Source organism: Natrix helvetica, assembly GCF_964273705.1.
Source record: "Natrix helvetica genome assembly, chromosome: 3".
Taxonomy (NCBI): domain Eukaryota; kingdom Metazoa; phylum Chordata; class Lepidosauria; order Squamata; family Natricidae; genus Natrix; species Natrix helvetica.
This window is the reverse complement of record NC_138549.1, coordinates 68,312,695-68,338,555: the sequence shown is the minus strand read 5'-3', so window position 1 is coordinate 68,338,555 and position 25,861 is coordinate 68,312,695. Positions and strand designations below refer to the sequence as shown.

The following is a 25,861-nucleotide window of genomic DNA, read 5'->3' as shown; positions in this document are numbered from 1 at the left end:
ACAGTTTCTTACTTCTTAATTTTGCATAAAATTATTTGCATAAAATAATAATAATAATAATAATAATAATAATAATAATAATAATAATAATAATCATAATCATAATCATAATCATAATCATAATCATAATCATAATCATAATAATAATATTTATTTGTTAGCCACACCCTCTCCCGAAGGACTCGGGGCGGCGTACAATAAAAAACATATAAAATACAAATATGGAAAATACATACACAAAATAGACATATACATGGAGGAGGTAGACAGATGGATGGAAACAATTAAAATCACAGTTTAAAATCCCCTAAATAAAATCACAAAATTAAAAAACCCGTCAGGAGCGATATCATCAAACTATGGTTGAGCCAGGCCAGCTACTTGGAATAGGTGGGTCTTGAGCTTTACACGGAAGGCGCGGAGGTCAGAGGTAATCCTAATATCCGGGGGGAGGTCATTCCACAGGGCTGGGCCCGCCACAGAGAAGGCTCTGCTCCTAGGCGCCGCCCCCCGGCACTGTCTGGTGGACGGCACCTGGAGAAGTCCCTCTCTGTGTGAGCGAATTGGTCGCAGGGATGTATGGGGCAGAATACGATCCCGCAGGTATCTAGGTCCTGAGCCATGGAGCGCTTTAAAGATCGTTATCAAGACCTTGAAACGCACCCGATAGACCACAGGAAGCCAGTGCAGCTCGCGCAGGAGAGGTGTCACATGGGAGTACCTTGTACTCCCCATAATTACCCATGCGGCCGCATTCTGGACCAACTGCAGTCTCCAAGTGCATTTCAAGGGAAGCCCCATGTAGAGAGCGTTACAGTAGTCCAGGCGAGACGTCACCAGTGCATGAGTGACTGTGCGCAAGGCGTCCAGGTCCAGTAGGGGGCGCAATTGGCGCACCAGGCGAACCTGGTGGAACGCCCCCCTTGCCACAGCTGTCACATGGTCATCCATGGACAACCGGGCATCCAGGAGGACGCCCAAATTGCGCGCCCGCTCCACGGGGGCAAGTTGTACGCTCCCGATGGCCAGGGATGGGATTAGCTGGTTGAACCGGGGGGCCGGAACCCACAGCCACTCCGTCTTGGAGGGGTTGAGCTTGAGTCGGTTGTCATCCATCCAGACTCGTACGGCTTCCACACACCGGGACATCACTTCGACGGCCTCGTTGGGGTGGTTCGGGGTGGAAATGTACAGCTGAGTATCATCAGCGTACAGATGGTATCCCACCCCGAACCCACGGATGATCTCACCCAGCGGCTTCATGTATGTGTTGAACAGGAGTGGCGAGAGGACCGACCCCTGTGGCACCCCACAAGTAAGGTGGGTTAGGGTCGACCTCTGCTCCCCTGCCAACACACGTTGCGTCCGGCCGGAAAGGTAGGAGCCGAACCACCGCAAAACAGTGCCCCGAACCCCCAACCCCTCCAGCCGGTGCAACAGGATAGCATGGTCGATGGTATCAAAAGCCGCCGAGAGGTCTAATAGGACCAGGATAGAGGAACAGCCCCTATCTCTGGCCTTCCAGAGATCATCCACCAACGCGACCAAGGCCGTCTCCGTGCTGTGCCCGGGGCGAAAGCCAGACTGGCGCGGGTCTAGATAATCATTTTCCTCCAGATGTCGTGGAAACTGATAAGCCACCACACTCTCTACAACCTTCGCCAAAAAGGGAAGGTTGGAGACAGGACGATAATTGGCCAGCTCCGTAGGGTCCAGGGAAGGCTTCTTGAGCAAGGGCCTCACCACCGCCTCTTTCAAGGCGGCCGGAAGAGACCCCTCACTCAACGAAGCGTTCACTAGGCCCAGGAGCCAGTCACGTGTAACCTCCCAGGATGCCAGTACAAGCCAGGAGGGGCACGGGTCCAGTAAACATGTGGTAGGTCGCAGTCGTCCACGCATTCTGTCCAAATCCTCGATGGCAACCAAGTCAAACTCCATAATAATGCTATATCCTCCTAAGAGGATATAGTATGATGGATATATATCTACATATGAGCCATAATTTCTCCTGAGAGCAAATTGTCCTTCCAGAGATGTTTTGGGTGAACCATGTCATTGCCAATTGTTTATTTCTGTTATAATGAGATGTTTCTGCTTTTTAACTATTGAGGGAGGTTTTCTAAACTGTCACCCACCACCCCGATTGTCCCACATTTTAAAAATAATTTTGTAAATGAATGTGATCTTTGCACATTTAGAAAGCATTCTATTACTGGAAATTTTTGGTCCGGTAATTTCCTAATTTGTTTTATATCTTCTTAAAGACATTTTCCTGCAGTGCTGGTATGCAGAAAACAGTGGAACAGGTGGCTGTTGACAGAATTCCCAAAGAACACCTGTAACTAAAAGAGATTGAAGAGGCAATCCTCAAAATTCTGCAGAATGGGCAGTGCACCAGGGACTGGACACTTCACATGTCCCAAAAATAAAATAATTATTGAATGTGAGGAAAGAGGTATGTATCAGTACCTCAGTACCTAAGTAGGCACCTAACTTGCCGTCCTGATAATAGAGATGCACAGGACAGCTGCCTTGGGGTGTTGAAAGGAAGAGGGAATGCAAGCCGAGCTCAACTTCCTTTGAACAGAAATAGCATATCTCCAAGTATCAGACGCTGGTGAGAATAAAATTGAAAAGTAACTATAAACTCACTATATAGACTGTATGATTCGTTAGTGTGGTTCTAAGAGGCATCATCTTGGCCTTGATCAGATCCCATGCCCATTGCTCTTTCTAGGACTTCAGAGAAAAAAGCAGATTCTCTCCAACTTAAGGAGGAGAATCAAAACTCCCTTCCAATGTTTACTGCTCATCAGTTTTCTGTTGGAAATCATTACATTGTTGTTGGAAAAAGGAAGCTGAAAATTATGCAATTTTGATATTATCCAGCTTAGTATCTTTCTGGCCATGTAGAGATGTCATTGAAAAGCCTCATATACTTAATCTATAGCCAGAAATGAAGAGTAGAAACTTTCAGGGCATCTGTTTGGAGACACAACATTTATCTGGCTGGAATGCAAAAAGGTTGACCAAGCCAGTCCAGAACAGTGACTTCTTCCCAATGGAAAAATCTAATACTTTGGCTCCCTTGTTAGCCAAATCCCATAACACTTGGAACTTGGTTAAAAGAGGGTTGTGTGTCTTGGGGTTCAGTATTTTTAAGCTATATAGAGCATCTTGCTATAGAGCATTGGCAGAGATTTTTTTTCTGTCCCGGATTGCTATAAAAGAAATGACTTCTAAAGTTAAAACTCAAGGTACATAATTTTCTCTCTCTCCTCTCCTCTCTCTCTCTCTCTCTCTCTCTCTCTCTCTCTTTCCCTCCCTCCCTCCCTTCTCTCCTTAAACTCAGCACCATCTAACAATACTTAAGGCTGCAGAAAAAGGTATCTGCACCTAATCAGCTTGGAGGGAGGAATGGCAGAAGAAGAAAAATCAACAGTACGGCTTCACAAGGGGAATCAGACTAGAAATTGACTGGGAGCTGCATCAATGAGTCTTGCCCAGTCAGCTAGCTTAGTGGAGCTTCTATTTAAAGAGGCAGGCTACATCCAAAGAGCTATGCATTCTGTGCCAAAAGATGAGAAATATGCAGCTTTGGTGATTTATTTGGTAGCTTCCTAAAGACATATTCCTGGCAATGGTGTATATAGAAAAGATGGAGCAGGTGACCTTCAGCAGAAACCCAAAGGAGGCCTCTCATGTTCTTGGAAATTCTAATGACTTTATGACATCATCCATTCAATTGAAAGGCTAAACTGTCAGTTACTGTCAGTTATCAGTTACCAGAATGAAGATGTCTTCCAAGATGTAAATTATTTTTCTGAAGGGCTGTTGGATAATAAAGACCTTCCCTCTTTTTGTAATCATTTTATCAGAAAGGTATTCCAAGGATGAAAATGCTTTTTTGTAGGAAAGAAAAGCTGGGAGATGTGTTCCTGAAAACACCCAATTCCTTTCATTATTACTTTTAATTATTGACCATATGTAATCATGTGGGGATCCCACACTTCCTTTAACTTGCCATAAATTAGGCATGTTTTCCTGAACTGTATTATTGCCCTTGGTCTTCTGCCTTTCTGAGGTATGGCTTTTCTCAGTTTTTTTTTCCCTTTGGAAGGAGAAGGTGTGTGGGGAAACTGATTGTAAAAGACACCTGTGAGCTGATATTCAAAGTTGTGCAGAAGGAACAATACATCTAGTGCAAGATACCAGTCACTATGTACAGCAAAGGAATAAAAAAATGTTGATATCAGGCTCCAAACAACCCATAGAGCATTGTGGTTGGAAGACCTTTTGCCCTTTTGGAGGAACGGAGAAGAGAATGGTAGGGAAGAGATTTATACAAAAGGAACTCTCTCTTTTCCCAAATGCAATTGTTCAGGGATACAGCACAGACCAAACCTTTTCTGGTCCACTAAGAATCGGTTCCTACTGAAGCATCTCTGTCTGCACTGCCTTCTCATGAAGTTTTCTGCCTTCCATAGGAGCCTTCTGGGAAACTTCTCACTTCTCTGCCTTAACTTCACATTGGCTAATTTGCCTAGTTCTGAGAAGCATAACTCAGCTGAACAGTGATAAAGAAACAAATTCTGATGTTAAGGAATTAATGTTGTGATAAGAGCACAAGGAAGGTGTCTTCACCTAAGCAGAAACAATGGTGCGAGCTGACCCAAGAGACAGGGAAGTAGGGTCACCCATTGAAAATGTGCTTCCAAAGGCCAGATCATGAGTGCATCAATCGGTCCTGCTTAATTAGCTAGCTTAATGGAGTTTCCAATTAAAAAGCAGTCTACATCCGAAAAGCCAGTCCTCCTGGACAAAAAAATGGGGGAAAGTCCCAAGTGTGTGAAGGGCCCCATTTCTTGATAATGTGAACATCTACAGACTGCAATATCAGCTAATATATGTATGCATGTATGTTTTTCTTTTTGTACTGTGTTCTTAATTGGTTTATTGTTGATTGTTTGCCACCCAGAATCACCTGTTTGAGATATATAAAGTAAATAAAATAATAAACTTTGGATTCTATTCCTCCATTTGTTTTCCTAAAGAACCTGTGCTGCTTTTCTATTTTTCATTCTTTTTTTAATCTGTGTTTGTTTAGTTTTACTATCAGAAAAACAAAACAAAGTTATTCATAAAAAGTAATGTCAAATTCTGAAATTATTTTCATATGGATCAGAAATCTCACATAAAGGTGCATAAGATAAGTATTGATGACACAGGAAGCCAATCTCAGTGCCAATAGATAGGCTCTCTAGTGTGATACTCCACTGCCATCTAGGGATTAGCTACATCTGGGCTGAATTCTCTAATAATGTAGCCTGATCTTAAGCACATTTAGAAAAATAAATAACCCATTTAACTGGAGCTTATTTTTACGTGGATTATTCAGAATATTTCCCTGGAAAAATGCATGAAAGAAAAGGAAAAAATATATAAAGCTGTGTGATGTCATCATCTTCAGGTGATTTTGCAAGTAGCAATCTAGATTTTGTGCAATGACATACTGTAGAATATTAGCCAACAACTAGATAAAATTGAATATTGCTCTGCCAGGATTGAGGCACTGCATGGATCATTTCCTAGAAGCTTTTTATCGGTAATGATTACTTCCATGTTCATTTATTTTACAACATTTATAAAATTATATAAATACTCTTTTAAGTACAGTATTTTGGTACTTCTTGAAAAAAATGCAATATAAAAATCTTTATTTAAGAACTGGTAATTTGGACTCTACAGCTGGATGTATTCAATTTTTTCCAGGGACTGGGGAGCCATTTTCAGCATCAGAAACTTTTTTAAAAAATAATTTGATTGATTGTACTGAAGTCTGCTCAATAATCACAGTTCTTTAGATGGTATAGGTAATAATGGAAGGGTAATAAATATTTTTAAAAGATATTACTTTTAAAACATCACTTGGCTGTCCATACATTTTTATATGTATACACATTTTTTTTATTTTTCATACGTACACAATACATACCTTCAGGCTTATTAAACCTTCAGACAGTTACTCATGCCCTGCTCATCTCACGATTGGATTATTGAAATGCGCTGTATATGGGGCTGCTCTTGAAGACATCCCCCCACCCCCCGAGGATACAGCTTGTTCAAAATACAGCGCCGTGTGTAGTAATGGTCACCTTAGGTATGCTTATGTCACCACTGATATACAAGTGGCATTGGTTGTCAGTTGGCTTCCAAGTGCAACTCAAGGTGCTAGTTATTACCTGTCAGATCCTGTATTAAATGGCATAGGCAGGACCTGGGTATCCGATAGATGACTTGTCTTCAATCATTTCTGCCTTTCCAGTACATTCTGGCAGAGTAAGTGCCTTTAGGTCCTCTTCCTTAAACACTGTCACCTTATAGGACCAAGAAAGTGTGTCTTTTCTATTGCAGCTCCCACCCTCTGGAACAGCATCCCTCTAGGAAGATGTCCTCTCCTAGAGGAGTTCTATAAAGCCCTGAAACTTTGGTCCCAGGCCTGGGTTTGATATTTTATTATTTGTCTAGGGGTCGTGTTTTGTCTTATTCAATTTTGCTGTTTATAAGATTTTTAAAAGAATGTATTTTCTTTTTTTAATATCCTTATTTATTTTTCTAAATAACTTATGGTAGCGAATATACCCAACAAACCTTCATCTTCCTATTTTTGTCACAACCACCACCCTGTGAGGTGAAGTTAAGCTGAGAGTGAGGGATTGGTCCAAGGTCACCGTAGTTAAAGCAGGACTAGAAATCATGGTCTCCTGCTTTATAGCTGGGTCTAGGTGAAAAGCTGTATTCCAATCTAGCTTGGTACCTTAACCCCCAGACCAAACTGGATGTCTGTATAACATAGGCTACAAAATCTGGCTATAATATACAAATGGAAAAGAGAAAAAAAAAGAGAATTTGTATGAAATAGTGTCTCATTAGTTTGTCACCAGAAAAAATATCAAAAACGTAAAGGTACTTTGAATTCACACTGAAAAGAAGGGACTATTTATCATGCTTGGTGGACATGTAATTTTTTTTTAATGGCTTCCAATGCATTTGTTAATTTAGATTTTAAAGATTAATATTCTGAAACCACTTTATTTGGGGGGATGATTGACAAAGTTAGGGAAAAAATACACTTTAAATGCATATAGTAAAAGCAGCAAGGCTTTCTAGATGCAATAATGGAAAAATTTAACATTACCCATAATGGCGAAAATAATGGAACTTGCCAAGATGGCAAAATTAACAGCTTTGATTAGAAAAAAAGACACGGATTAATTTGACACTATATTTTTGTCTTTCTTTTCTTTCTGCATTTTTAGCTTTAGTGTCTTTTTTCTTCTCATCTTTTTTAGTTAGCTTTTTTGTTTATTAAAAGTGTAGGTCAGCTCAAAGAAGAGTTGTTATGGTTTTGGAGTTTTCCAAATTGAAGCAATATTGGTCAGTTGCTTCATTCCCCCCCCCCCCCCCCTATTTATATAGGCATCAACAGTTTGTACAGTTTGTTTTCGGTAGTCCTGGCGCATTAAATTTTGCAATATCTGAGGCGGGGTAAGCTACTTTAGTCCAAACTATCCGTCTTTTTTGTGGTTTTTAACGTGGTTTGGTGTTTTTTCCCCCCTACTTTTGTAAGTCGCCCAGAATCTATTGGAGTTGGGCGGCGAATACATTCAAATTTTTTTAAAAAATAAAAGAAATATCCGCTTCGAGAGCACGTAACCGTTTGAAGACCACAGCTAACCGCCCTTTGTGACCATGGGCGCGCGCCTTCCGCTATTCTGATTGGTGGGCGCGCATCGACGCGCTATTTGTTCCCCAATAATTAGTTCCAGTCGAGCGAATGGCGTGACATCCTCGTGGAAGTGCCGTGGCGGTCGCGCGCCAAAAATAAGGCGCGAGGGCGGCGAAGAAATGGCGTCGAGCGCTTCGGACCACCTACAGAAACAAAGTGTGGCCAAAGAAGAAGAGGGAGCTGCTGCCGGCACGTCTCCAGTCTCATTGGAGAGCCCACCTCGAAAGGCGAAGGGCCACCGTCTCTTTCGTTTCGGCGGGGAGGAAGACCACGGGGAGGAGGAAGCTGGGCCCCTGCCCAGAGAATTCCCGTCATACCTGGGAGCTCTGACCGGCCGGGAGAAGGTGGCGCTGTATTGCGACGATCTCTTGAAGGGTTGCAAGGTGGGTCGGAAGCGGTGAGAACCGGTGAAGCTTTCCCTCTGCGCTCCCCACCCCCGGCCTCGTGTGACGGTGGCAGCTTCCTGAACTTCTTCGAAAGGATCCATTGATTGTACACATTATGCTTGCCTGTTTCTAACTGTGTTCTTCCAGAGGAACGTACGCAAGGGGTGCTTTTTTGAAAATGTTCATTTTCTGAACGTTTGTGAGTGTGTGTATGAGAGAGAGAAAAAGAGGGAGACATGGTTGTTGAGGCTGAGAGACTGCGTAGTGAATTAGATAGGAAGGCAAAGGAAAGCGACACCATGGAATTCATCCCAGAAATTAAGTGGGAGGTAGCATCAGTAATTGACATGTTTGAAATTAACCACTTAGTCCTGGTAAAGTTTCTCACTGTCATATTTTGTAATGATGGCTTCTGAATATTAAAGCATAAACAGTTTGTTCTGGTTAGAATATGGATCACTATAGATAAAACTGTTTCCCCCCCAGATAAAACATACCAGAGATATCAGTATATGGTGGCTAAAAAGTGTTCAGTATCAGAGAATCTCTTAAGCCTTTGGATATGTTTGAATTTGATTCTCAAAAAGAGATGCAGTCCCTCTTCAATTAATCAATGGAACAACTTGCCTCCAGAAGTTGTAAATGTTTCCTGCCTAAGAAGGGACTAGGTTGGACTAGAAGACCTTCAAGGACCCTTCCAACTCTGTTATTCTATTCTAATTCTACTACTACTCTTTAGTATATGGAATCAGTAATACTAAACACAAGTCAGGCTTGTTTAAAATGTATTATCCACAGGATTTTCTTCACGTTAAAGTGCTAACTACCCACCCTTTAGACAGCAATAAACTCAATAGCATGAAATGAGCTGCTCCTTTTGCTAGTCCTTATCCCGGTGACATTGATTCTGCTCTGACTCACGGCTTACTGATGCTGTCCTGGTTTTCCATACTTAGTGATTGATAAACAAAATGGTTGGTTTCAGTGCATCAGCAATTGATGGTAAAAATATTCACCTATCATGGCACTGATTGGGGAAGGTCTGAATGCATTACTACAACTTTCTTCTCTAAGCTCTTACACAATACCTCAATCTGAGGTAAGAAAAGCAAAAGAATAAAAAGGACAGAATTATGAGAAGAACTCATTAGTGAAGACTTTGCATCCCTTTCTTTTTTTTGTTTATATAAGCTGCCTTTTTCAACCGACTGATGGTGAATTTGTCAATGCAATGGTCTTATTAATAAATTTATTTTCTGCCCATCTTGCAGTTCGAGGCAATTGTCAAATACAGATCTAACATTGAATGAAAGTGCTAATTTGGACATTATATATATATATATATTTCTGTTACTTAAAAGGCAGAAGATGCCAATGAAGCTGTGAGTAAGTATCTTGTAGGAAAACTGAAGATGAAGGAAAATTGGCTTGGAATTTGGAAAACCAACCCAGAACTTTTTTTTGTCAATTCTGAAGAAATTCCCATACCTTTTATTGGGGTGCTTGTTGAGGTAATTACATATATTTTAATATTTTCCAGCTTTCTAATAAAACTATAGCTATCATCAAAAAGACTGTCAATAGTTTGCATAACTTCTGCCAACCAGACACAATGGTCTTTTTTTTAATCCAATCCATAGATATTGACTGGATCTGACATAGTGAATTTTAATTATAGCACATTTTAAAAGTTGTTGTAGCTTAAACAATTAGTGTGTAGAATGGCTTAAATGTTATTGAATACCAATACGGGTAGAGCTTTTCCAGGCATAAGATCTTCCACCTATAAGTTGGATATGTTCTCTGGGGCTTCACATCTGCTCTGCTACCTTTTTCTTCCCAGAAACCCAACATGTCTCTGATATAAAGGGCTTTCTGGTCTCATATTGCAATATCCAAACCAATTTATTGATACTAATAGAGGTTTTTATAAATAGCAAACTGATATGTGAGGATATTTAAAAGGAATATCTCCTCCTCATCATCTTATGTTTCAGACTTCAGTCTTTCAAAAGGTTGCTCCTTAAGCTTAGATAAGGAAAATCATTCCCACTACCTTAAAGATTGATATATGCTGCGATTACATGCTGAGTGGACAATATTTTTGGCAATATTGTATACGTGAATGAAATTTGTTTGTGAAAGCAGCCACGGAAAAACTTTGAACAATGATCTTTTGTACTACAGACATTGAATTGTCTTCAACCAGGATAAGGGGAGGTGGCCAGGGTAGATTCATATTTCTTTAGCAGTGATGTAAAATAATGAAAGAACTGCTATATACTTCAAATATATGACTGCCCTGAATTGGGTTTCTATATTATAAAAATCAAAAGATTTAGGAAGTATAGAAGTTTATATTTTATAATTGTTTTATTTCTGTTTTACATTCTAGGTTACTTGTAAACTGCCCAGCAATCCTTCAGCTAATTTCAATGTTTCCATATCTATAGCTGAACCTTTTTCCTCTAATATTGCAAATATTCCAAAACAGTTAGTTGATGAAATATTAGAAGAAATGGACTATTGTGTGCCTCTTTTAGAAGTATATCCTGTTGAGGGACAGGATAGTGTAGTGTTTGATATAGCCAAAGCTTTAGAAATTGTGAGGTATGTTTTCTCAAGCTTAATTATGAATTTTAATGTTTCTTACTATATTATGTTAAATTGATGTTAATCTGTTTTATACTTAATATGTTGATTTTAAAGCTAACATTTCATTAAGATTCAGATATTATGAACATTTATTTCATAACTCCTAAAGTTGGGAAAGAAATCAGTAACCACCACAGAGCATATAAAGTTGGCCCTAGCATCTATTTTAAATTTTGGAGATTTATTAGCAATCAACAGTACTGAGATGGATTGATAAACAATAAAAAGAATACTTTACTAGAATACAGTGCTCTTAATATTTTTAATGATTTAATTCTACTAAATATTGATATTGCTTCTGTTGTGTATTATTGATGGCTACTATGAATTAGTCACTTCCTTTTTGAACTGTAATGCATAAATTTAATAAATACAATTATACACAGTATTCTAAATGAAATCTGAGCAGGACAGAGTATAGTGGAATAATTTCTTCCCATGATCTGGAGTCCATAATCCTAGTATTGTACCCCATTTGCTTATTTAGAAGCTACATTACACTGTGGTTCACGTTTAATTTGTGGTTTTATTAGGACACTCAGCTCCCTTTCACATGCACTGCTTCCCGACCTGGTTTCTCTTTTCCTATACCTATGCCTTACACTTTCATACCTAGATGCAGTTTCTCTCAATATCAGATCTAAAATGTAAATCACACCAAGAAATACTTCCAAGCTAAGGTGTTTTTTTTTAAAGCTTGATTATAGTAATACAATTGTGCAAGTCTGCTTATGCTTTACCCATTCCCTTTCTGAAACTGATTTAAATTGCTGTATTCTCTGTCTACCTGCTTCATTGTTGCATTTAACTAATATTTCCTCTTTCATTGCTTTGGTATTAAGGATTTTCTTTCTCCATCCATGGCATTATCTTGACGTTAGAATCCATCCTGTTCATTTCATCCTATTAGATCTTTTAAAATCCTTTCTGATCTAAAGTATTAATGCCCCTTTCAACTTTATGTCATCTGTATTCTGTATAAGTCTCTGAAATTCTTGAAAGAAGGTGTTGATAAAACATAAAGTTGAATAGGACAGAGCAGAGGTGGGTTGCTATTTTTTTTACTACTGATTCGGACGCGCTCCTGTGCGCGCTTGTGCTTCCGGGTGGGTGGGTGGAGCCTCCCACCGCTGCTACTACTGGTTCGGCCGAACCGGCAGCAACCCACCTCTGGTACAGAGTCATATAGCAATCCACTCAGTTTTGCCTTTCAGCTGGTGGAACTATTAATGAGCTCTCTGACTTCGGACATTTTGGCAACTATGTGTCTAACGGTAATCTCATTTAGACCTTGTTTATATTTTATTAAACATTATTATGAGGTACTCTCTAAAAGTTTCTGCTGAGGTCCAAATAAACTACAGTATGTTGATGTTATTCCCTAATTTAAAATAATTAAGAATATTTTAAGAATAGCTCAAAACAAAATTTTAATATACATTTACATATATAGAGAGATTCACATTTGGTGAAGTAGATTGTAAGATAAAAAAAGAAACTGATAATAAAATGTTTCAGTTGTGAAATGAACAACGTAATATGCACCATCTACCATACTATAGCATAAATAATGAGATAAATGAAAGGGGTCAATGTATAAATACTGTTCTGAAAATATTACAACAAAGGCTGTATTTTAAATACTTTTTCTGTTTTTCACTCCCTGCACCCTTTTTATAGAACATTAAACTATAAATGTAATATCATTATGGTTTTTACTTAGATTTTTCTATGACTTCCTTTGGAGAGATTGGGATGATGATGAAAATAGTGAGACCTATGCTGCATTAATGGAAGAGAGAATTAAAATGTAAGTAGACATAAGTAGAATTAAGTAGGCTTAATTCTCACTAACAGGAAATGAAGTGTTAAGCCAGAATTTTAACAATCATAGTTGGGGTAGTGCTAGAAGGTTTCATATTAAAATGTTTCCCTACCAAAATATACATGCTCTCTGACATCCACATTAAAGATTAACCTTTTTCATAGTAAAGCAGCCTGTGTGAATATCTTCAATTTATTTTTATTTGTTCACTAAGTTTATATGTTACTTCAATCACTGATAACACTTAGAATTATCCAACATTGATAAATCTGGTTAAAATATAACAACATTACTATACCAAAGTCAGACTACCTGTACATATAAACACAGAATCATCCGATTTATATCTGACAAATAATCCAAAACATGAGACAACATTTAAGCATCTGTCATGGTACAGTAATTAGAATGCAGTATTGCAGGCTAACTCACTGTTCACTGCCAGGAGTTCGATTCTGACCGGCTCAAGATTAATTCAGCCTTCCATCCTTCCAAGCTCAATAAAAAGAAGATCCAAATTGTTGGGGGCAACATGCTGACTCTGTAAACCACTTAGAGAGTGCTGTAAAGCACAGTGAAGGGGTATATAAGTAATTGCTATTGCTATCCCAACCTGCAGGACCTACTGGAACAAACTACTCTTCACACATTCAAGTTGCAATTTTACAGTTTTACTCTCAGACATAGGGGATTCAAACGTACACTTGAGAGTTGGATTGGGGATTGCACGGTAGTATTCCAACCCATAGTCATCATCTTATTACCAGTTATAAAATTGATTTTATGATATGCATTTTCAAAAGTTAAATTTCTGTTTGACAATTTTTTTAGTTGGTGTGATATTCAGAATGGAATTATTCCAGCTCCAATTGCCCATCGCTTTAGAAGAAATTTGGAAAAATACAAGAGCATGCATTTGGAATTAATTCAATACCAAAGTAACGTCAAGGAGGAACCCACAGCAGAAGAAGCTGTTGAGTGTTGGAAAAAATACTATGAATTAATAATGCTATGTGGCCTGTTGAAAATATGGGAAGATTTACGTTTAAGGTAATTTCATTTGTTGTGTTATCCAATTTTTATTTGATAATTGTCAACACAATTTTATTTTTAGAAAATTTGCTAATTCTTTAATGTTATTTACATATTTTTTCAAAAATGTTCCATTGAATTCAGGTGTTTATAATTCCCATTTATGCTAATAAAGGATTGATTCAATGTATTGTAATTTTTATTTATTTAATGAAATTTCCATTAAAATCACTGAGACAAACATTTAGGCAAGCTTGAGATAAACAGGAATGCAATAATATAAGAACTTCTACAATGATTTATTGTAGAAATGCTGAGTATCATTTTATAAGCTAGTTCTAATGTATCTAATGCTAGTTCTGTTTATACTACATCAGTTTTAAATTCTAATCATTTGCATCTATTCATTGTTTGATAAAGATCCAAGCTAGTACCAGTCAGCTTGATTTTGTCCATCTGAGTAGTAGGTCTCATCCCATAAATAAATGTGTTTCAAATGCCAGTTCTGGTAATTTGGAAAGGGGCAACCTCCTAAGAAACAATGATATCTGTTAATACATTTTCAAAATACTACCGTAGTATTTTCATAAGTAATAATAGACCATCCTTTGATAAGTGCAAATTTATTTTAAATGGAATTTATTAAAATATTGTTCCAGGAGTTTTTGCCTTTATTTGCTCAAATTAAGCATTAGGACATAAGAGTAATAAAAAAATAAAATACATTTAATTCTGCAGATTAAAAAATTACTGTTTAGTGTTATTCAGTCCTGGTTCAATGTATTTTGTGAATAAATGTTATTTCCCTGAATTTCACGCTACTTTTTAAGCTGTAAAAATTAAACTCATTTAAAAATATGTAAGCTAATTTAACTTGGAAATTAATAGCAGATTCTGTTTTTCATCTTTTTTAAAAAGTAAACATTTATACTTAAATAAATTGTGTAAAATTGATTACAGAAAAAAATATTCTAAAATCTCTTGCTAATTGTATCCCCAGTTCAGTAATTAATAATTCTAATACCTTCCCATTTAAATAATAATAATTTGCCTTTCAGAATATCTTATACAAATAATAAGGCTTGGCTAATAATTTTAAATAATTTTTAGAATAGTAAAGTGGTTTCAAATGTTATTTAAGCCGCAGTTTAAATTTTGAGTATTAAAACAATTATTTTTTCAGAAGAAAATATGTTAGGATTTAATTTCTTTACATATATCTGAGATGTATTTTCTGAAGTGGATTTCTCTGACTAAGTATATCAAAGAATTTCAGGTTACTATGACGGAAGCAAAAAGCCTTTTTTCCCCTCAAGTGGTGCATATTTATATTTAAAACATATTATTAGATTTATTTAAAAGAGCTAATCAAAGCCTTTTTCTGTATTCTACTTGTCTAACCGGTAATTATGGATACCATTGGTAGGGAACCACAGATCTAAAGTTAATTGTGATAGAATTTATTTCTAATTTTAGAGCTCATGGCCCCCTGGCCCCAAGGATCTTGAAGCGTAGAAAAGGACACAGACATGATGGGGAAATTGTAACTTACATTGTTGCAAAATCAGTGACAGCAGAAGTGGTAAGAAATGTTCAAGTGATTGATAGATGTTCCTTAATGCTGCATTCACTAGCAGAAGCCTTTCGTATAATGTGTAATTATACAAAGAAGTATAATTTGGCATTAAGACTATTCTTTCGGGTCATTGGGAAGATATTTGCTCTGTTTTAATGTATTTTTCAGTGCCATAATAAAAAGATGATAGTTGCAGGCTTGATACAAAAGTCTGCACAACAGGATTAAATGCTAGCATAAGAGTTCTTGCATGGAAGAATTGTCTTAATAAAACTTTGCAAACACTAGTTCAATATAGTAACTTAGATTCTAAAATTGCTGATAAATTAAAATTGCAAATGTTTTATAAAAGTCTGTAGAAAATATTTTTATGTTGTATTTCAATCTAGTACTAACTCTCAATATAGAATATAACTACTTAAGTTCCATTACATACATTGGGCTTTGTTCCCCAGGAACTACTTATACAACTGAAATAAACATAAGAATCATTGCAACATTATTTGAATTTTGTGTTAAATTTCTAAATTTTATATTAAGGTGACTCTAAAAGAGTAAATAGCAATAACAATGACATTTATATACTGCATCATGGAGTTCTACAGCATTCTCCAAGCCCGTGATGGCGAACCGATGGCAAGCGTGCCACAGGGGGCACACAGAGCCATTTCTGAGGGCACGCGAGGTGTTGCCCTGTGCGCTGGCCAGCTGATTTTTGTCCTTGGGTTTTGGCCATTTTTTGCCCTCTGATCGAGGCTCCCTTCAGGGAAGCCTCCTAAAGCCTGGGGAGAGCGAAAAACGGCCCAACACGCAAACTGGAAGTCTGTTCCCGAACTTCCAGTTTGCACGTTGGGCCGTTTTTTGCCCTCCCCAGGCTCCTAGAAAGCCTCTGGAGCCTGGGGAGGGTGAAAAACAGACCTACCAGGCCCACCGGAAGTCAGAAAACGGGCCGTTTCCAGCCTTTGGGGAGAAGGGGAGGCCATTCTCACCCTCCCCAGCTCCAGGAAAGCCATGCGTGGGGCAGCAGGGGGGAGGTCACATGCGTATGCGCAGGGGCACAGCACAGGGGGCATTAAATTACGGGTGTGGGCATGCAGGCGCATGCAATAGGGTGCATGTGCTTTTGGCACCTGAGATGAAAAAGGTTCGTCATCACTGCTCTAAGTGGTTTACAGTCAACATATTGGTGCAAACAATCTGGGTCCTCAATTTACCAACCGTGGAAGGATGAACAAACAAACACATACATACATACATACATACATACATACATACATACATACATACATACATATTCTCAATGTTATTTTTTTTTCTCTTTCATATGTCTAGGCTAAAGAATTATCCTCTGATACAGTTGTTCAACAGAATGAGAACCTAAACATAGCTTTGGACCGCTGTTATAGTGGTGATAATGTGCTTATTTTCCCTGGAGAATATAAAGCAGCAAATCTGTCCATGTTAACTGAAGATATTATTATTAAAGGCATTAGTATACTTTCTCTCTTTTTTGCATTTAAAGTTGCCAGATTGAAAGAATATTGTAATTTTCTGTTGAGGTGAAAGAAAATATTGGATAGAACAATTTGCCTTTGTAAATTTGGTTTGTAAATTTTTCAGAGACTTATTTAAATATGAAAACATTTGTCGTTTTACTCTGTCACAGCTTCTTAATGCATGCTTAAAGTAATTGCATATATACAATATATTGAAACCATTTGAATAGCCAAAATTATTGAGGGAACTATTCTGACCTGTTCAATTTAGCCGGCCTGGCCTAATCCCAGCTTAGTCCCTCAAGTCTGTACTTTAAATTTTTAGGGGTGGGTTTTAGGTTGTTTTAATTTTTATCACTTTGTACAGCCTATTGTTTAATTCGATTTTATGGGAATTTAAGGGTATTTATTTTTGTATACGGTTTTTAATGAGATGTCTGTACACCGCCCCGAGTCCCTTCGGGGAGAGGGGGCGGTCTATAAATCAAATAAACTTAAACTTAACTGACATTCACCTCAACTTCCCCAACACCACCACTTTGAGTCTGGCTTAAATGAGTTTAAGGTATCATGACTATTGCTGCTGATTATATTTGATTAGCATATGTGCACCCTGGATTGTTAAATCAGCCAAGGAATTGCTATTGCATCAGTCTGTGCATGTTCTCATAAGATTGCATTATTTTTTTTAATTGTACTATTTTAGCACTACTATACACTTCATATTTGGTATTTCTGAAATACATATATATATCAGGGGTGACAAACCTGTGTCATCACGGTGGGGTCACGTGACGTATCGGGATTTCCCCCCCCCCCTTTCACTAAACCGGGCGTGGGCGTGGCCAGCATGTAACGCATCCGGCCATGGGCCACAGGTTTGAAACCCCTGATCTATATCTTATCCATCCATCATCAATTTGATGTATTAGATTTGTTTGTTGCCCAATCTTGCCTCAAGGCAACCCTACATGGCTTATTTATAAAAACTGTAAAACCATAAAATATATATTTCTGAAAACAATAAAATATAATCATAATTTTGCTTTCGCGGTTGGATGTGTTAAAATACTAAGTTGCTTTTTAATATCATTTTCTCCTTCAGGAGTTGGAAAACCAGAGGAAATTGTGATAGTTTCAGAACCTGCTAATGAGAGTTTTGTAGTATCTAGGGCTAAAAATGTCAAATTCATGAATATTACATTGCTTCAGCAAGGGACTGTTGATGGAATTATTGTAGTTGAATCTGGACACACAGTTGTGGAGAATTGTATATTGAAGTGTGAAGGAACTGGTGTTTGTGTACTCGTCGGGGCTTCATTGACAATTACAAATAGTGAAATTACTGGAGCACAGGTATATTTGCTTTTAGTTCATTCAAGATACTGCATGAATGCATGAATGTAAAACATTTACTAAAGTTGAGCAATAAGTACCTATACGTTAGAAGGGAGATAGGGACAATGCAAACATTTAATTTTTGTTGTCATCTAATAACCATCATTTTTGCAGTTACAATCTGGTAGCTACCTTCCAACCAAATTTTTAATGTAATCTCTTGGCCATTCTCAAATCCTTTCAAAAATATGAAACTAGTAAGATGCAAAACAGATTCCAAAGGCAGTCTTAATTGATACGTCTTTTTTAGATTTAGTTTAATGTAAATATTGATTGTTGACTGACGTCCAGTTTTTTAATGCAATAAGCTAGTCATTTTATCCTTAATTATTAAATATTTTACCCACCACTAGATGGCAGCAAAAACTCTGAACTAAGCATTTTCCCCCTAGTTTTCCTGCATCTTCAGGTTCCTTTTCCTCTAGGCCAGTGTTTCTCAACCTTTGCAACTTGAAGATGTCAGGACTTCAACTCCCAGAATTCCCCAGCCAGCATTCTGGGAGTTGAAGTCCAGACATCTTCAAGTTGCCAAGTTTGAGAAACACTGCTCTAGGCCAATGATGGCGAACCTCGTGCTCGTCTGGGATACAACCCGAAAGAGGAGCTGCCCAGCGGGCATGCACACACTGGAAAATGAACTTCTGGTTTCCAGCTAGTCTTCTATTTACTGGCGCGCATGTGCGTGGGACGATCAGCTGGCCGGCACACATGTTCACACTGGAAAATGGAAGACCAGTTCTTCCAGTTTCTGGCACTTCCGCACCCACGAAGGCCAGCTGATTGTCCCACGCGCATGCGCCAATCAGAAACCTGGAAGAGGAACGGGCAATGCCGTGGGGTGCCAGGTGACATGGCTTCGCTCGCCACTTCGGGCACAAGTCATAGGTTCTCCATCACAACTCTAGGCTGCAACATTTTTTTTATCCCTTTTCTTTTTAAAAACAAGTCATTAATCAACAATATTGCCAATAAATAGATTTGAACAATAGGCAGTAAAATTAATTGAATGGTGATTGAATTCATACTTTGGGCAGAGCAGTTAGAGCTTATAAGAAAGATTTGCCAACACCCCAACAAAGGGAAATTTCAGTTTATATCATTTTCTAAGATTTTCTTATCTTGGAAATCTTGGAAATTGATTATTAAAAGATGGTTAGCAGTTATATTTCACCCAGTCCTGTTAAGGGAGGTGAAAGACATAAAATAGGCTCTTGATGCAGTAGAATCAGCAGATGCTTCAAGGAAACCCTTATAGATTTGCTCTTGGTTGTAGTCCCTAAGAATAGGGGATGTATACCAATTGAAAACATTTTCAGTCTAAATATTTAAAGATTATGGGTACTCCTTAACTTGCAAACATTGAGACAGAAATTTCTGTCATAAATCACTCCAATTATAAGTCAAGTCGGATTTTATAACAATTTTTAATGCAGTCATTAAATAAATCCATAGTTGTTAAGTGAATCCAGCTTCCCCAGCGGCCATGTATTGTAAATCATGATCATATAACCCACGGGTGTCAAACTCACCGCATCACAGGATGTTTCAAGATGTATTTCCCCTCCACGGAGCTGGGGTAGGTGACCTGCATGTGATGCATCCGGCCCACGACACGTGAGTTTGACCCCCTGATATAACTCCAAGATGCTGCAACTGATCAAAAGTGTGAGCTGGTTTCCAAGCGCCACAACTGTGATCAGATGACCAAGGAGGGAATTAATTTTTTTGTGGAGAAAAGAGTATGGGGCAATAAACAAAGTAGTTACAACACACTTGACAGCAGTTAAGACATTTGGGTGTGGGTTTGGAAGTTTAATTTGCAACAAAACTCATTAGGGATTACAGTATGTACAGCTGCGTGAAAAAGTCCTGCACGCTTTCAGTTGTAAGCTGTATTTACATGTTTAAACAGCTTTTCACTCATAGAAACCACACAACATTAGTACTTTGATGAAAATTTCTGTAGTTGGATTGAAATGCATAATTTTTATTAATATAGTCAAAGTCTTTTTAAGGTTTTGAGTGAGTTTATGTGCTAAAACAAACAACTTGAATTTTTGAGAATGTTAGGATCGAAAGTAGCCAATCAGTAGCGAGCTTTGGCTGACCAATCAAAATACACAGAGGCTAAATCTATGAGCCAATCAATGTTGTTATACTCTCTGACTATAAATAGGCATGAAAAGCATCAAGAAATTTAATTTAGCTCTGGCTGCGGGCAAGGATGAAGGCCTTTGCTTTCACCAGTACTCAGCAGCAGCATCGCATCATTGTGCTTCATGAAGAGGGTTAGCCAAGAGAGTGAAATGCCATCTCACCACAGTGAGCAGAGTGGTTGACAAATACCAAATAACTGGTTCAGTTGATGACAGGCTCCGCTCTGGAAGACCAAGAAACTCAACAAAACAGCAAGACCGGGCTCTGCAATGCATTCCAATGGCTGACAGGAAGCTCACCTCAACTCAGATTACAAGAATTTGGGGTGAAACGTGATGTAAAAGTGTGCACAAGCACAGTGTGTTGCAGACTGCTTGCCAGAGGGCTCAAAGGCTGCAGGGCTCGAAGAAAACTTTTGCTCACAGATGCTCATTGCTTTCGTCGACCTGTGTGGGCCAAGAAGTATGCCAACTTGACCAACGAACAGTGGGCCAAGGTCATCTTCAGTGACGAGAGCAATTTCTACTTGACTGGGAATCAATGCAATAAGTATGTCAGAAGATTTCCAGCTGAAGAATTTAGGCCGTACTGCCTGAATCTATCTGTGAAGCATCCATTGCATGTGATAATCTGGGGCTGTATCGCTGCTTCTGGTATTGGTCGGATACAAATTGTGCAGGGAATCATGAATTCCAAGCAGTATGGAAAAGACCATGCTTCCTTCAGCTCAGCAACTTATAGGGAAGGACTTTTACTTCCAGGATGACAACACTCCTTGTCATCGAGCCAAGTCCGTCCAGCAGTAGATGAAGAAGCATGGTGTTCGACTCCTGGATTGGTCAGCTCAGAGCCCGGATTTGAACCCAATTGAGAACTTGTGGGCCAAGATTGGTTACAAAATATGCAAGAAGCATCCAAAGACCAAGCAGGAGCTGATGGAATCCATTATTGCAGCCTGACACCACATTGTCACCAAAGATCACGTGCAAAGGCTTATACAATCTATGCTGAAGTGATGCCTCCTTATAAGCAATAAGGGCTGGCCAATTTCATATTAGTAACCATGTTTGGTTACATAAACGGTCCTTTTCAGGGCCACAAACAATAAAAGTGTTAACAAAACACTAGCATCGGCCTTAGTAATTGCAAAACATATGCCACTGGGTATGCATCAGTTAATCTGTTTTCAAAGTCATTGTAAGCATACAAGATAATTCACAATCCCCATCCAAACAGCACCAAATTGCAAAAAGCTTATGCTTTTCACTTAAAAACACCAGTATTTATTTAAATATAACAATATTTGCATAGCAGTTAGCATAAAATATAAAATCAATGGCCTATCTAAAAAAATGTAGTAAACTGTAAAGCGTGCAAGACTTTTTCACACAGCTGTAGTTTGCTATTACATCATGATTGGAAACATTGATTTCCATCACCTGTGGGTTTAAACCTGAGTGCATTAAACATAATAGAGTTATTTGTGTATATTGTGGGTGTGTAAGCAATAATTATGACATAGTATGATTTAAGTACGATTCAACCAACTCAAAAAGTTATTTTTTGAACTAAATATATAAGGAAAGATAAAGAGCATGAGTTATGGACATTTTATGTCTATGATTTATTTAGTTACATTTTGTTACTGCATCTTTAAGAAGAAAAACCTATTTTGATTTCCTTTTTGTTTTGCTCATGACTATTTTGGGTTTTATTAAAAGACAAGTTTGTCTCCATTTTCTTCTGACTAACCAGATCTCATTTTCCTTTGCAATGAACTACTAGAATTTTCATTCATCACTGCTATATTAACATTTGTTTTTATACCCAGGGAGCTGGTGTTGAGTTATATCCAGGAAGTGTGGCTACCTTGGAGGATAACAAAATTCACCATTGCAATAACTTCAGAATGAGTGATTCTTCACGGGGTAGTCTTGGTGGAATTAACATAAAGGTAAATCATTGCTGACAGGATTGTCACTCATAAACTGGTGCTCACATAGTAGAATCAGCCAATTTTTTCAACTTTTAATTTGCTTTTATTAAACTTCATTTGCAGATTTCAATAATGAAGGTTTTTCAAATGGTTGCTCTTTCTGCCTCAGACACATTGCTAATGTGAAGAACAAATAAGCCAATATTTTTAGACTTGTGTGAGGTAGCTGATTTAATGTACTTATTTTCTTCCTTAGCACCTCCCTAGTTCACAAAAATCAAAATAAGAGTTGGAAGGGACCTTGGAGGTTTCTCTTCTATTCCCTCATCTAAATTGTTTATGAAGATATTGAAGAGTACTGGGCCTAAAACAGAACCTTGGGGTACCCCACTACATACTTCCCTCCCTGTAAACACAGTTCCATTAAAGACTACACATTGAGTGCAGTTGTTCCATCAGTTACAAATCCCTCTGGTGGTGATGCTGTCTAACCCATACTTACGGTTGTAAGAAAAAGAATGTGAATCCCTTGGGATTACATGGAGTTTTGCATGAATTGGTCATAAAATGTGCTCTGAACGTCATCTAAGTCACAACAATAGAAAAACACAGTCTGTTGAAAATAATACTACACAAACATTAGATGTTGCCGTGGTTTAATTGAACATAACATGTAAACATTCACAGTGCAGGGAGGAAAAAGTATGTGAACCGTTGGACTTAATAACTGGTTGAACCTCCTTTGCCAGCAATAACCTCAACCAAACGTTTCCTGTAGTTGCAGATCAGACCTGCACAACGATCTGGAGTAATTTTGGACCACTCCTCTTCACAAAACTGTTTCAGTGTAGCAATATTCTTGGGATGTCTGGTGTGAATCACTCTCTTAAGGTCATGCCACAGCATTTCAATCGGGTTGAGGTCAGGACTCTGACTGGGCCACTCCAGAAGGCGTATTCTGTGCTGTTCAAGCCATTTTTGTGTTGAATTACTTGTATGCTTTGGGTCATTGTCCTGTTGCATCACCCATCCTCTGCGGAGCTTCAGTTGGCGGACAGATGGCTGTACGTTTTCCTGTCTTGATAAACTCGAATTCATTTCCCCATTAATGACAACAATCTGTCCAGGCCCTGAGGCAGCAAAGCAGCCCCAAACCATGATGCTCCCTCCGCCATGTTTTACAGTGGGGATGAGGTTTTGATGTTGGTGTGCTGTGCCTTTTTTTCTCCACACATAATGTTGTGTGTTTTTCCGAAACAACTCAATTTTTGTTTCATTTGTCCACAGTATATTTTGCCAGTAGTGCTGTGGAACATCCAGGTGCTCTTTTGCAAACTTCAAACATGCTGCAATATTTTTTTTGGACAGCAATGGCTTCCTCCGTGGTGTCCTCCCATGTACTCCATTCTTGTTTAATGTTTCCCTTATTGTAGATGTGTCAACAAAAATGTTAGCATGTGCCAGAGATTTCTGTAGGTCTTTAGCTGACACTCTTAGGATTCTTCTTTACCTCATGAAGCATTCTGCGCTGTGCTCTTGCAGTCATTTTTACAGGACGACCACGCCTAGGGAGAGTAGCAACAGTGCTAAACTTTCTCCATTTGTAGACAATCTGTCTTACCGTGGACACATGAACATCAAGGCTTTTGAAGATACTTTTGTAACCCTTTCCAGCTTCATGCAAGTCAACAATTCTTGATTGTAGGTCTTCTGAGAGCTCTTTTCTGCGAGGCATGGTCCACATCAGACAGTGCTTCTTGAAACCAGTAAAGCCAAAACGTGTGTGTGTTTTTAAAGGGCAGGACAGCAACACATCCAATATCATCAGATAGATTGAAGTCAAGGTTGGCTCACTCCTGGCTTCAATTAGCTCTTGGAGGAGTCATTAGGCTAGGGGCTCACATACTTTTTCCTCCCTGCACTGTGAATGTTTACATGTTATGTTCAATTAAACCATGGCAACATCTAATGTTTGTGTAGTATTATTTTCAGCAGACTGTTTTACTATTGTTGTGACTTAGATATCGTTCAGGGCACATTTTATGACCAATTCATGCAAAACTCCATGTAATCCCAAGGGGTTCACATACTTTTTTTTGCAACTGTATCTATCTTGCCAAGTAGTAGGTTATGGACTATGTCATCAAAGCCTTACTGAAATCTAAGTAAATTATGTCTACAGCATTTTCCTGGTCAAAGAATTTAAAAGAAAAGTGAAATTATTGAGCTTGCTTACTTGGGAAGGCATAAGAGTTGTAAAGTGGTTTTGCAGGCCACACTTGAGCTGTGAGTTAAATCACTTCTGTCTTAAACCATATGTGATGGTTTACTTTTTGTAATTGACTGGACTCAGATTACATACTAAACTAATAAGCTTCCCCTAAGCCCAGTTTATGAATTCAGTTGCACTTCACATCAAATATCACTGACAGACTGGAAAATTTGAAATGATGTCCATGTTTAAATAGATAACTAAATAGAAAAAGATTGAAATGATTAAAATGTTAATTCTTTAACAGGTCCTCCCTGCTCCTAAACTAAAAATGAAAAATAACCATATTTATAGTAACAATGGTTACGGAGTGACAATTATGAAGCCTTCTGAACAGCTGGGCACTACAGCAGAAGAAACAATGGAATGTGCTGCAGCAGGAGACGGAGAAGATTCTGTTTCTAAACTAATGCAGGAACTCACTCTTCAGATAAATGCAAATACACTGGAAGACATTAAAGGCATCAGCATAGTTAACTGAAGCTGCAGGATCTCATGGTTTAGCCATGTCCCATGGCACAAGATAAAAGTTTATATTATTAAAAACATTGCTTTATAATAAATACTGTTAAAACAGTGGCTTTATAAGCATTTCATAGGTAAAGAAAAAACTGAAAAGTAGTATGAATACATTTAAACTTATTTTTTATCTAATAACTTCCTGTATGAGCATTTTAATAAATCAAAGGATTGAATTCTATTTGTACCCTTCCATCATATTTATATATGTTGTTAATTAGGTACGTAATCTTTCAAAGATTAAGGTAGACTGGCTTTAGGGAAAAAATAAAAATAATTCATCATTGAATCTACTATGCTTATCAATTTTATTTTTACTACATAATAATTAGCAATATTAGATACCAGGACAAATAGAAGTTTTCTTTTAAAACTTGAGCATTATATTAAATTAAAAAAATAAGGGAGAAACTACATCCTTAGAAATAGTCCTAATTTGTAAAGCTGCGATAAGGACTGTCTACAGACTAGGATATCATCCATTGTAGATAGAAGGCTGACTCAAAAATCAGACTTAAAAAGTGCTCATCAGTCATTCTTTACCAAATTGGAGAGAGGAATTGAATGGGATTTTTAATCGTATTTTATTTTGAAGGAAGAGAGGATGCTTAACAGATTTATAGGTGACAAAATATTTAGCGGGATAACTAATGCCTTCATTCTTAAAAAATTAAAAAGAATTACAGTATTTTTTGGAGTATAAGATGCTCTGGACTCGAGTATAAGACGCACCTTAATTTTGGGGAGGAAAATAAAAAAAAAACCTGCCTCTGCCTACCACATCCATGGTATTCAGCTGACACATGGTAACAAGCTCAAC

General features: G+C 38.1%; 1 protein-coding gene across 1 annotated transcript; it reads left to right on the top strand.

The window, feature by feature from the left end:
* Positions 1-7,823: 7,823 nt before the first annotated feature.
* SHCBP1L (SHC binding and spindle associated 1 like) lies at positions 7,824-25,290 on the top strand. Its single transcript, XM_081946512.1, has 10 exons — positions 7,824-8,172; positions 9,537-9,686; positions 10,571-10,785; positions 12,554-12,640; positions 13,487-13,705; positions 15,164-15,269; positions 16,596-16,749; positions 17,865-18,115; positions 22,146-22,268; positions 24,770-25,290. Exons 1-10 carry the CDS (start codon positions 7,909-7,911, stop codon positions 25,001-25,003), a joined length of 1,803 nt encoding a protein of 600 aa, XP_081802638.1. The 5' UTR covers positions 7,824-7,908; the 3' UTR covers positions 25,004-25,290.
* The last annotated feature ends 571 nt before the right edge of the window (positions 25,291-25,861 follow it).